This window comes from Chanodichthys erythropterus, chromosome 18 (assembly GCF_024489055.1).
Source record: "Chanodichthys erythropterus isolate Z2021 chromosome 18, ASM2448905v1, whole genome shotgun sequence".
Classification (NCBI taxonomy): Eukaryota; Metazoa; Chordata; class Actinopteri; order Cypriniformes; family Xenocyprididae; genus Chanodichthys; species Chanodichthys erythropterus.
The window spans coordinates 1,103,227-1,116,353 of record NC_090238.1 but is presented as its reverse complement, the minus strand read 5'-3'; the positions used below and the strand labels follow the sequence as shown (position 1 = coordinate 1,116,353).

The 13,127-nt window shown below is 37.4% G+C and overlaps 1 protein-coding gene across 1 annotated transcript in view; it reads right to left on the bottom strand.

Moving 5' to 3' along the window:
- Nucleotides 1-1,593: 1,593 nt before the first annotated feature.
- aqr (aquarius intron-binding spliceosomal factor) overlaps nucleotides 1,594-13,127 on the bottom strand; it is a 48,947-nt gene continuing 37,413 nt past the window's right edge. The window contains exons 31-35 of the mRNA XM_067367926.1: nucleotides 12,586-12,756; nucleotides 6,974-7,059; nucleotides 4,608-4,773; nucleotides 3,944-4,057; nucleotides 1,594-1,919 (exon numbers count right to left, since the gene is read on the bottom strand). Coding sequence (XP_067224027.1) covers nucleotides 1,686-1,919; nucleotides 3,944-4,057; nucleotides 4,608-4,773; nucleotides 6,974-7,059; nucleotides 12,586-12,756 — 771 coding nt within the window. The 3' untranslated portion in view covers nucleotides 1,594-1,685. The remainder of the gene's footprint in view (nucleotides 1,920-3,943; nucleotides 4,058-4,607; nucleotides 4,774-6,973; nucleotides 7,060-12,585; nucleotides 12,757-13,127) is intronic.

Genomic DNA, 13,127 nt, shown 5'->3' with positions numbered 1-13,127 from the left:
GTGGCACAGCCATTTACAACAAGCCATTTTGGCTTCCTCCAAAGAACTTTTTTTCTCTTAGTGTGAAGAACATTTCAACAATCTACACTTAAACAACCAATTTTCCCATGATAAAGAATGTTTTAAGCAATGGAAAATGTTCCATGGATGTTGAAAGTTCTTCACTGAACCACAAATACATACATACATAAATAAATAAATAAATAAATAAATAAAGAACCTTTTTAAGAGAAAACGTTTGGGACAGAAACAAAAAAAATTTCATCATTTTAAAGTAGATTTGATTTGGACATTTACACACTAAAATGATGTGAACAAATTAAAAAAACAACATTAATAGTATTAAAAGAAAACTAAGAATATGCTTTTTGACAAATCTGAAGGCATGTGATCAGTGTACGGTCTACGGCACTAACTGACAAACCTGTGGTTAGAGGAAATCACATGTTTTTCTGTCACGTTCTGCTTTGGAGTGGCACAATCTCCTGTGCTTTTGTTTTAAATGTCCAGATATTCATTAGGCCATTTTTAATACATATTCTGCAACATTCGACATGGAAAACACATTTCAAATCTGCATTAAAAGTTGGACCTAGCTCATCCTGTTGTAGTACTGACCAAAAACTTGCTAGTCTTGAACTCTTTAAAATGAAAGAACTTACTGGGAGTGTCTCTTGAGTTGCGTTAAAAAAATCGTCCTTGAAAGGTCTGTTAATGTTTCCTCAACATCCAAACCACCCAGTTCCTGTTGCCAGACGCCAGAGACCCTGATGAAGGCAGTGGAGTTCCCAGCAGTAAGTCACAGCACCAGACGCTCGTGAGAATGGACGCCTTTCACGAGTTACACAACCAACACATTCATGTGATCCACGCTCAGATATGTGCTCAAGTTCACCCTTTACAGGACACGGCTATTACTGTTGACTAAAACCCAAAACCATACAAAAATAAAATAAACATTATCCCGAAATAAACATTAACTGAAATAAAATATGAAGTTGGTAAAGTACTAAACTAAAACTAAAAGAATAAAAATGACAAAACAACAACAAACAATTACTAAAAGTTTAAATGAAAACAAAAAATGTGTCTCATTTTCATTTAGTTTAAGTACTAAATTAACTAAAACAAACTATATAGAGATACTAAAATAAAATATATTAAAAAAAAACTTTGAAAAGAACCAAAATAATATTAATAAATAGTATTTTTGTTTAAATTTTAAGTACCAAAATATCAAAAACTTAAAAACTACAGACATTAAAAAAACTAATAAAATGGCAAAAACAAAAAAATTACTAAAACTTTAAATGAAAACAAAAAAAAAATATTCTCACTTTTGTTTAGTTTAAGTTGAAGTACTAAAACTAAACTACATGAAAACAGAAAATATCAAAATAAAATCTTACTCCACAGTCTTCAGTTATAAAGTGTTAAGTTAATCTTATTAACAAAAACTGTAATAGAATATCACTGACACAGGATAATGACGGTGTGTAATGGAAAACTGGCCACTGAGATACAACACCTCTGATTTTAGTAAAGAAAAAGGATATTGTTTAAGATAAATGAATAAAAGTATGACTTAAAGAATGCACTTTTAATTCCATTTTATTAAAAAACTCCTCTTACAAAAAGGTAAATTAACAATCATTCCTAAAAACACAACCACCGAAAGAGACTCTCTAGGCCTCTTGGTCCTCGTCACTGTCCCCGCTGTCGCTGTCTCTACCTGGGTGTTCGGGCATTTTAGCGTGATCTTGCTCTTGCTCCTGCTCCTCCATCTTCTTCTGCTGCTCCTCTTCCTCAGTGGCAGTCTGCTGCTCCTCACTGTGACTGGGAGTCTCAGGACGCTCTTCCTCAGCCTCCATGGGCGCCGCTGATTCCAGCACCTGACGAGGAGGATCCAGGAGGTTCTGCTGCAGAAACACAAACAGTACGATGAATCAAACATAGCACCGAAGGGGTAAAAAGTTTACTGTTAGAGGACATCCTGCTGGAAGACACATTTAGATAAAAGTGAAAATATGCGCAGAACACTTTCCTCAATAACAAAAACAACAAAAATGAGAAAGCAGCAGTTGAGAAAGCATCTGATCGTAGTGATGTGGATGTTTGCAGCAGCTCTGAGATTCAGCTCTCCAGTCAGTTCACCTCACGTTTATTCGCAGGACTTTATACAATAGATTGATTTAAAGCAGCAGTTTTACAATATTAAACATGAAAAACAGTGCCAGTGTCTCTTTTAATTAGAGTTACAGCTTCAGTTTCTACTGTCTCTCCAGTGTGTTCATGTGACCTCGCCCGACTGGACAGAAGATATGAACCAAAGAAGATTTACACACACAGAAGCGCTTCTAAACTCCAAAAAAGAACTTCATTTTGGCCTGATTTTCTTCAAAATTACATCAAACCAGATTCTGTTGTCCACTACATCACACTTAACTGCATCTGTATTGTTTTGTCCTCTTAATGAAAATAATTATTAGTGATTTGTTTTTTTGGGGTTTTTTTGGTCAGCAGGAGCATTAGTCAACAAGAGATCAAAATTGACACATTTTTATTATTATTATTATTACATGCTACTGATCTTATTGTTCACGATTCAATTTTTTGTTTAGGAAGCAATGTTCTTTTGAAACAACAAAAAAAAATGTCTATGGTAACATCCTAAAGTCTGTAAAACTATGATTCAACAGTTTTTTCAGTTCAAATAATACAAGTTTTATAACATAATAAACCTCACATGTCAGCCTGATAAATAATTATGTATGTTAAATACAACTGGTCTGGACAAAAAGGCAGATGGGCTGAATGAAAACAGATCTCTGACAGTAGGTGGTGCGTATGGAAAAGCAGAAATACAGCGGCTACCCTGGTTAACCCATACAACAAATCAGTGCTGCGCTTATACACTTCTTTATTAGACATCATATGGAGTCAAAATGAAAAGAAAATGCCACAAACTTTTCTGCAGACAATTTCCTTCAGATACACATTCTCAGATTTGCACAAAAACACGTGAATTACACTATTTAAACGGGACAACTGGAAAATTGCAGGTATAAATAACACTAATTCTTCCTCTGACATGAAATACAGTAATAACATTTTTGTATGAATTGCCAACCTAAACCTGAAATTGCACTGTACAAAAACAAAAGCTGACCCAAACGGGCCCGAAACCCAACTGTGTGTTGAGTATCGTCAGACTCAGGATGGGTACAAGCACTCCAGCGGGAGTCTGGGAAAGGAGCTCTCTTTCCTCATGCCTGCCCACAGCATTAAAACACACACATCCCATGTGAATTCAGCCAATGAGCTCAAACCATACAACAGAGCAGATGACACAACGAGCAGCCGTTTATTCAGAATGTCACGCTCATGTTCAGCTGCAGTGCAATTTTCACAGAACAAAAAGACATTTTTATTGATTTCTCAACAAACTGGCAGTCACATTTGCTTAACCTTCAGAAAATGTTGTGGTTACACTTTATTTTAAGGTGTCCTTGTTAAAGTGCAATTATGCATAATTTATAGTTATTCCTACATGTAACGCGCAAGATGGACATTGCAAAATAAAGTATTACCAATGTCATTTGATCAGGTCAAACTAAATATTATATGAGCTGCTTTATTTTCTATTGCAATATTTGCAATGCAGTTACCAAAATTGTTGTGGATACAGTTAAAAACATTGATTTGTGTGATTAAAGATTAAAATAAGACCTATCACTTAGTTCACAATAACTTTGATAACAGGGTTGATCATTTATCATCATATATAAGACGATATAGTAACAAATATCTTACTAAAGACTTGTGTCTTTCTTGCTTAAGTCATGGGACTTCAATTTGTGCCCTATTCATGGAAACATCTGACCTGTTTTAAAGCTCAGGCATCACACACGACAAATATCTGGGAAAGCACGAGCACACTTACTTGTCTGTACTGCTGTGTGCTCTGAATCATGTGCATGTACATGTTGTAAACCAGGTTAGCCATCTCTGGCATATCCTTGACCACCTGATCAGGCTGGGCGGAACGCTCCTCCGTCTAGATGGGAATAAAGAAAGGAGGAGCAGGCTTCAGCACATTTTTCCAGGAAACAAAAATTCTCTTTTGCTTGGTCACAAGGCTGAAATTAAAAACAATGCACCAACATATATAGAGAAAACTGACTTAAAGATTTGTATAAACATGCATGTGTCCATAGATATAACTATGTATAACTTCATATGAATAGTTTTATATTTCTCTGTTGTTTTTAATTCAATCATGTCATTGGCAATGCTTCATGGGATTCCCTCATTAAAGCTCTTAAGTACACAGTTTTTTACCTTTCTCGCTTTGCCCAATTTCCAATTTTTAAAAAAAGAATTTTTTGCACCAAATAAATGTGTGTAATGTTGTGCTTCACCTGTAGCTGACTGGTTTGGTTCATGGCTTACAACACTTTAACAAAGAGTTAAAGCACTAATGTACTCTACTGCAACTGACTGATTTTTGAAACGGTTTCCAAAACTCCAATTACTCCAGCCATCCAAGAGCCCAGCCTTATCAACAGCGATGGTGAGGCGTGAAGAGGCGTCTGTGGCATACTCACAGAGCTGTAGTATTCATAGGGCCGGATGTGCAGCTGCAGGGGTCGAGCGGTCAGCTGGCTAAAGGCTGGCGTCAGCTCATAGCAGTTCTGGAACAGAGACACTCGAGCAAATATGTAGAGGCCGAGCCTCGCTCGAGACATGGCCACAACCAGACGCCGCACATCTCTGCGGGAAGAGGAAACAGGAGACAGAAAACATCAGTTACTTCCTCGCCTCAAAAACTGTGGATCAGTCGTGTTTTAGTATCACTTATATACTATTAGTGTTTTTTGTTAATATTTTTAATTAGTTTATTTTTACATTTTGTTTTCACTTTAATTTTAGTTAAAGTTTTACTAATTTTTTTTTTGAGGGTTTGAGTCATTTTTATTAGTTTTTTTACATGTCAATATACAAACCTGATTCCAAGTTGGGACACTGTACAAATTGTGAATAAAAAGGAATGCAATAATTTACAAATCTCATAAACTTATATTTTATTCACAATAGAATATAGATAACATATCAAATGTTGAAAGTGAGACATTTTGAAATATCATGCATTTCATGAGAGCTACACATTCCAAAAAAGTTGGGACAGGTAGCAATAAGAGGCCGGAAAAGTTAAATGTACATATAAGGAACAGCTGGAGGACCAATTTGCAACTTATTAGGTCAATTGGCAACATGATTGGGTATAAAAAGAGCCTCTCAGAGTGGCAGTGTCTCTCAGAAGTCAAGATGGGCAGAGGATCACCAATTCCCCCAATGCTGTGGCCAAAAATAGTGGAGCAATATCAGAAAGGAGTTTCTCAGAGAAAAATTACAAAGAGTTTGAAGTTATCATCATCTACAGTGCATAATATCATCCAAAGATTCAGAGAATCTGGAACAATCTCTGTGCGTAAGGATCAAGGCCGGAAAACCATACCGGATGCCCGTGATCTTCGGGCCCTTAGACGGCACTGCATCACATACAGGAATGCTACTGTAATGGAAATCACAACATGGGCTCAGGAATACTTCCAGAAAACATTGTCATGAACACAATCCACCGTGCCATTCGCCGTTGCCGGCTAAATCTCTATAGGTCAAAAAAGAAGCCATATCTAAACATGATCCAGAAGCACAGCCATTTTCTCTGGGCCAAAGCTCATTTAAAAAGCTCATTTAAAGTGGAAAGCTGTTCTGTGGTCAGACGAATCAAAATTTGAAGTTCTTTTTGGAAAACTGGGACGCCATGTCATCCGGACTAAAGAGGACAAGGACAACCCAAGTTGTTATCAGCGCTCAGTTCAGAAGCTGCATCTCTGATGGTATGGGGTTGCATGAGTGCGTGTGGCATGGGCAGCTTACACATCTGGAAAGGCACCATCAATGCTGAAAGGTATATCCAAGTTCTAGAACAACATAAGCTCCCATCCAGACGTCGTCTCTTTCAGGGAAGACCTTGCATTTTCCAACATGACAATGCCAGACCACATACTGCATCAATTACAACATCATGGCTGCGTAGAAGAAGGATCCGGGTACTGAAATGGCCAGCCTGCAGTCCAGATCTTTCACCCATAGAAAACATTTGGCGCATCATAAAGAGGAAGATGTGACAAAGAAGACCTAAGACAGTTGAGCAACTAGAAGCCTGTATTAGACAAGAATGGGACAACATTCCTATTCCTAAACTTGAGCAACTTGTCTCCTCAGTCCCCAGACGTTTGCAGACTGTTATAAAAAGAAGAGGGGATGCCACACAGTGGTAAACATGGCCTTCTCCCAACTTTTTTGAGATGTGTTGATGCCATGAAATTTAAAATAAACTAATTTTTCCCTTAAAATGATACATTTTCTCAGTTTAAACATGTGATATGTCATCTATGTTGTATTCTGAATAAAATATTGAAATTTGAAACTTCCACATCATTGCATTCTGTTTTTATTCACAATTTGTACAGTGTCCCAACTTGGAATCGGGTTTGTTTTTTAGTTTTTTTAGTTTAGTACTTCAATTTAAACTAACAAAAATGAGAAAGAGAATAATTTTTTTTTAAATTCTAAATTCAGTTACTTTTATTTTAAGTAAAGAAAATGGTTATTTTTATGGTTTTAGTTAACAATAATAACCCTGCTGTAGATCGGACTGCTTAAAGCAATAATAATTAGGAAGGGTTTGGAGTCACTGCTATACCTTCAGATTGTTATGTGCAGCTAATACTTAAACATAACAAATGGTTTTAAACATGTCTTGATCCATTTAAAAAGTGATTTTTGTTACATGAACTTAAATTAAACAGTTTTAAATGAGTCATATTAGTCAATTTAAAGTAATTTATTGTTATTTTAAACTACATTTTTAAACATGAATTAAATAGTTAGAGGAAGTGCTCACCTCAAATGTCCTACAGCTTTGGTGCGGACCAGTGAAAGGATGATGTAATCGTTCTGTTGACCCTGAAACCTGTCCACTGTGGTCACCTACAACACATCAGACAGTTTTAAAAACAGGTCAGTGTCTCTTCTTCCTCTGAATTGAAGAGGATGCCCTGGCTTGGTTTATTGGCAGACATCAAGCCTGGAACCTAATGAAGGTTTGCACACTACTGTGTGACCATTCCTGAAGTTTTGGACAGTCACCTCATCCTGTTGAAGTGCAAATCAGATCGAAACTCTCACGCACCTCGGATGCCCCTTTTTTGTGGTTTTCATTCTGGAGCCAGAGCCTGTTCTCGGTCAGGTGAACTGAAGCCTGTTGAGAACCGACCGTGTGTTTCCAGAGACTTGAGGAGCGAACACTGATGTAACACTGCTATGTGTTGTTTACATGACTATAAGCAGTCTAAAACAACACTGCAAATCATGTTGAAAAGGTCATGCGAAAGTACCGAAGTACCGCGGTAGGGTGAAAACCTGTTGTTTTATCTTTTTTGTAAAGGGGGTTTGACTTAATCTTTGCACGTACTCTTTGTAAACACTGGATCAGTACTTCCGCCTATGTCACGTGACCTTTACAACATGATTACGTCATGCGTGGAGCATCACAGAGAGGTGAAAGACGAGCTTTTGTGGTAAACAAAAAATATAATGCATTTTCATTTTTTTTTTTTTTTTTAGTAAATGGCTGATGGTTTCTCTAGATAAGACTCTTATTCCTCGTCTGGGATCATGTAGAGCTCTTTGAAGCTGCACTGAAACGGACATTTGAACCTTCAACCCGTTGGAGGTCCAAATGTCAGTTTCAACCCCTACTATATAATACATACAGCTTGCCGTGAGAGTACTGTATGTATCCGGGTAAGGTCTGATACACTTATAGTGGTAATATAATCCGTTATTACTAGGGGTGTCACGAGATCTCGCGAGACTAAAGTGTGACGAGATTTCTCGTCGAGGCGAAAAGTAGTCTTGTGATGTTGCCATGACAGAGTTTTAGGATGATTAGGAAAGAATATGCCACCGCTACGTTTACATTACGCCTCCACTGTCGTTTTGCTTTGTGTTAAATAGAAAAAAACATTTAATTAAGTTGGATAACGGTCGCCACCGCTCCATATTTAAAGAGTACGCGCGATCGCTGAAAGTGAAAGTAAACGCGCGCACATTCAAACGCGATTTCAATACCCCGCATTTTCAAAACGGCTCTCTGATGAATGCAAATATCTCTCAATATGAAAGCTATTTTTAGGCTGGGCAGTGTAGTTTTAACCATCTCTTAGCTGTATTGTTGTGTCTTACTGCATATGATAATTCATACTCAGAAAGTAGAACTGAATGACATTCATTATAAGATGATTAGTTAAAACATTTCAAATACACCTGCAGAATATGTATTTCGCCACTGAGGATTTCTTAAAAATAGTGTGTAAAAATATTGTCTCGTCTCGTGAACTCAATCTCGAGTTTCGTCTCGTGAGATACCCGTCTCGTCACACCCCTAGTTATTACATATAAATTCATTAATTAACTCAAGTTATTAAATAATTTTAATAGAATTATGAAACCTGTGAGGATTTATTTAATTTGTAACAATTCTAACAAAAATCGAGAAGATGTGAACAAACTCTGGGTCTAGTCATGACATAACGGCTGACAACATGTGATAGCAGCGACAGTGTTGTATTTCATTTCCTGTGGCTGAGTGTTAAAATAGGCTGGTGTCTCATTATAATTCTGCTCTTCCACGCTCAGAGTTGCTAGAGCGCTGCCTCTCAGCAGATGGTGTCCAATGTGAAATTCATCAGCGAGACTCGGGGACCGTGGACACGTGCTCTCTGCCCGCTGCATACATGATGTGCATGCTCAAGTGAGAGTGGCCCATTTCTGTACTGAAGAAATGTTAAATGCTAATGAGGGATTGGGCTGATCTCATCCGTAGCCAGAGCATTCAGTTAACCCCTGCATGCAAATGAGACAGATACAGTCCTTTACACGCCATACTATCAGACTTATTCAGCTGCATTCTTTAGGAGAGACGGCCACCGATCCTTATCAAAACATATCTTAAACGATAGACAAGAAAATTCTGGCTTCATTTTCTCACTCCCATGTCACTATTAGCGGTCCACTAAGAACACAAATCAAGTACTTGAGTAAAAGTACACAAACAAATTTTGTGTAGAAATAATTTTCACTCACAAAATGCTGGTAAATTTCACAATTAATTAGAGAAATGGCAACTAACACACTAAAATTTTGAAGTAGAAATAATAAAATAGTATATTCTTGTACAGGGGCGCCGTTGGCACGGGGGACAGGGGGGTCAGGATCTCCCCAGTTTTGAAAAGATAGAAGTCGACCCCCACACTTTTGATAAGGGCTGCTTCAATTAGACACACTATATCATCTTTTAGCTTAGGATATTTTCTTTCAAATTAGACCATTTTCACATTTCTGTAAGCAATCCGTTTGTAAATAATCAGCTGTTTTGTCGTGGATGTGAACAGGAAATGCGCTCTCGAACGGAGAAACGCGCAATCTCCAAACCATCGATCAAAGCGTGCTAACGTTTTAGGACAGGTCGATGGTATATAAATCATGCCGGAACGTTAGCGTTTGTCAATCAAGAAAACCGTCCATTCAGAAAGCGAGAAATTTGACACTTTAAGATAAGAGGCTTATCTTTCAGGTTGACGCACGAGCTGGCTTAACTTAAGTTTTCGTGAGGATTTATAGTTTATGGACTGTTTTGATTTCTGTAATTACATCTTGAAAGGCAAAAGCATTGATGGCATCTATAAAAGAGATATCTGAAATAAAAACAAAAGCGATATTGCCTCATCCAGTGGAGGACGCACGAGAGGAGATCTGTGTGTTTAATGTGTATACTGTACTACTTAATTTACAATGCTTATCAGTGGCGTGCACTTTGATCGTGAAAGTAAGTGCTTTTTGCGGTCACATCGCGGTGCTCCGGTGTTCCCGATGTGAATGTGAGCTCCAGTCCATTACAATTTAAAGCGGTTAAGGCCCGGGTATACTTAATTTCCCACGTTCCGTTCAACCTTTCAGAGAAACTCCTTTGCCCATGAGCGCGGAAAGACCATGGGAAAGACCATGGGAAAGACTTGTTCGGCGCATGCATATGTGCACCGCCCGTTATCATAACAACCCCCCCCCCCACCCCCACCCCCGGAATGCAGTTTGGTCCCCCTCACTTTGAAAATGTCTCCTGCGCCCCTGTTCTTGTAAAACATACTCCAATAATCCAATGTACAGATGACCTAATAAAATATTACTCCAGTAAAAGTACTTTTTTTTTTTTTTTTTTATGTATTAAAAGAAAAATGTGCTAATCGATTAACTATTTATTAATTTTGCAATTTTATATAATAAATATAATTGCAAGCAGCAATTACACGGTCAAGCCGAATAAGAGCAGAAAAGGAAATATTTGTGCACATCTGTGATCATGAGGTTAGGATAAAGCTTATTAAATTACATCATTATATCATTATAACTACATAATTACATCATTATAACTTCTGAGCAGTAGGTGGCACTACGATGAAACTCTGCATGCACCCTCAAGTCATGCCTGTACCAAGTTTCTTGTGAATACACAAAACTTTTGCAAAGATACAGCCGCATATCCATTTTGGAATACTCGCAGTCAAATTTGTTGATGCAGTATAAAACAACGGTTGGGTCTATCAAAATTCTTTTAATAACTTTTTGTCATGAGTGTCTGTAGATGCTTCATAGCATATTTCGTACAAATCAAATTTTATAGGAGGAGTTTGAAAAAGTAGTAAAACCGCATTTTATGACAAAATTCAAAAAGGCAGACGCCCAAAATGGCCGACCAAAGAAAATCGTACATTTGTATAAGCAAAAATAGCCAGTTTTCCTATCTAGGCACCAGTAGGTGGCGCTGTGACGATACTGTGCATGTACCCGCAAGTCATGCCTGTTATGACAAATACCAAGTTTGGTGTCAATACATCAAATCATTGCAGAGATACAGCATTATAGCCATTTTTTTGCGAGTTCGCCATCAAATTCGTTGACGCTATATGAGAATGGATTGGCCGATCAAAAATCTTTTAGTAACTTTTTGCCTGGATTTTGAGTAGATGCTACATACCAAATTCCGTGCAAATTGGACAAATGCTCTAGGAGGAGTTTGAAAAAGTAGGTTTTTCGTAAAATTAAAAAAAAAAATCAATTGGATCAGTACAATTCACGAATGAATCATTCAGTGCGATTCGTGAACTGATTCAACAGAAGAAAATCAGCTTGTTCACGAATTGGACATCATTATCGCATCTGGGAGCAAGTGCCGATTTCTTCAGTTCAAAATAATGATGAACGACAGGCTTTCATGAAATGTAGTGAAGTAAAAAAGTATAATATGCTTTGGAAAGTTGTGAATTAAAAAATTCCTAAAGTAAAAATCCTTTGATAACGAACAGACACTTTAAAAATGTGCTTGCGTAAAAATAAAATAGTGTCATTATTCATATTTAATTCAGCGTTGATTCAATTTAGTTCAATAACAGAGTGAAAGTTGCAAAGTTCATTAGTCATGAAGCTTAATCTGTTCAACTATAAAGCACCTCTAGAGATGATGCTAGTGTTGTTATTCAGCTCAAGTCAGTTCAGTGTTGATTTGGTTTAGTTCATTAATAGTGAAAAATTCATAAAATTATAAAACAAGGCAATAGTGTTGTCAGTTCAGTGTTGATTTTGAATCAAATCAATAAATTTGATTCAAACGAATTTGATTCAGCTATAAAACAGCTCTTTGTAATTATCCAGCTCAATTTAGTTATCCAATAGTGTCAAACTGATAATATTACTGCATATTAAGAGTCAAATCACTTCATTAGACTTTGAATGTAATGCACAAATCATGGACTAATCTTATGGCCCCATTCACTTCCACTGTATGAAAAAGAGCAGGTTAGACACTGTTAAATTTCTCCCTTTATGTTCCACATATGAAAGTCATATGGGCGAGTAAATGATAACTTTCCTTTAAATTGAGTTTTCCAGTGAACCATGGAGAATCATCTTCATTACGTCTCCCAAAGGCAATGAGATTCCTGTTTTGCAGTCTTGAAAGCTCATAAACGAAATGTCTGCGCAAACGGCAGTTGCTTTGTACTCACTCATGACTTTAATGAAATGTCTGACAGAAGCCACTGTGGGATCAATTTGCACTATTGTACAATTCTGACAGACTGTTAGCAACACTTCGACCAAACACACGCTTTATATGCTTTAGTGAGTCTGTCTGCCACTCACCCTGAAGAGCGAGCTAAAGCAAACCTGTACACTACTGCAAAACAGGGAAAATAGTGAATACAGGGCAGAAAAAAAGTCATTTAGAACACAGGACAGCGTGATACAGGACAAGCTGTTCACACACATTAATCAAATGCAGCAGTTCACTCCGCCACACAGAAGCATCTAACAGTGCGATGGTTTTAAGGGTTATATACACACTTCTGAAGGTAAAACACTAATGTCATGTCCAGAAATCATCATGTCAGTTGGTCTTACTTTATTGGGCTGTCCGAAGAATGAGTTGTTGGCACATCTCTGGTTGATGACGTCTCGTATTAGATGTTTCTGGCCATTGTAGGTGGTCAGTATACTGATGCGTTCAGCGGGGTATCCCAGCAAACGCATGTACATGAACAGCGCCACTGAATACTCGGCCTCTGCCAGATTCTACAAACACACAAACACACACACAGGTTACATGGATTCAACATCTCTCACTATACAGTTAATAATGCCACTGCTGACCATCTAAAGCCTACTGATCACATTTGAAACGCAAATGTAAACTAAATTACCAACACGATCAAACATTTGCTGAAAACCTTGTTTCTTCAGGTGTGAATCACAGCATTATTCAGGATTATTCATGCCGTCTTTCTGAACAAAAAGTATTTAAAATCAATATATTGTTTATGTGAATGAGTAGGTAGGATGATTTTCACATCATTTTGAAGCAAAAATTCTAGGCTTCTACATTCAGTACCCAGAAGTCTTGTGGACACATATTCAGTATGTGTTTTGTGGCCTTATTTCAGTGT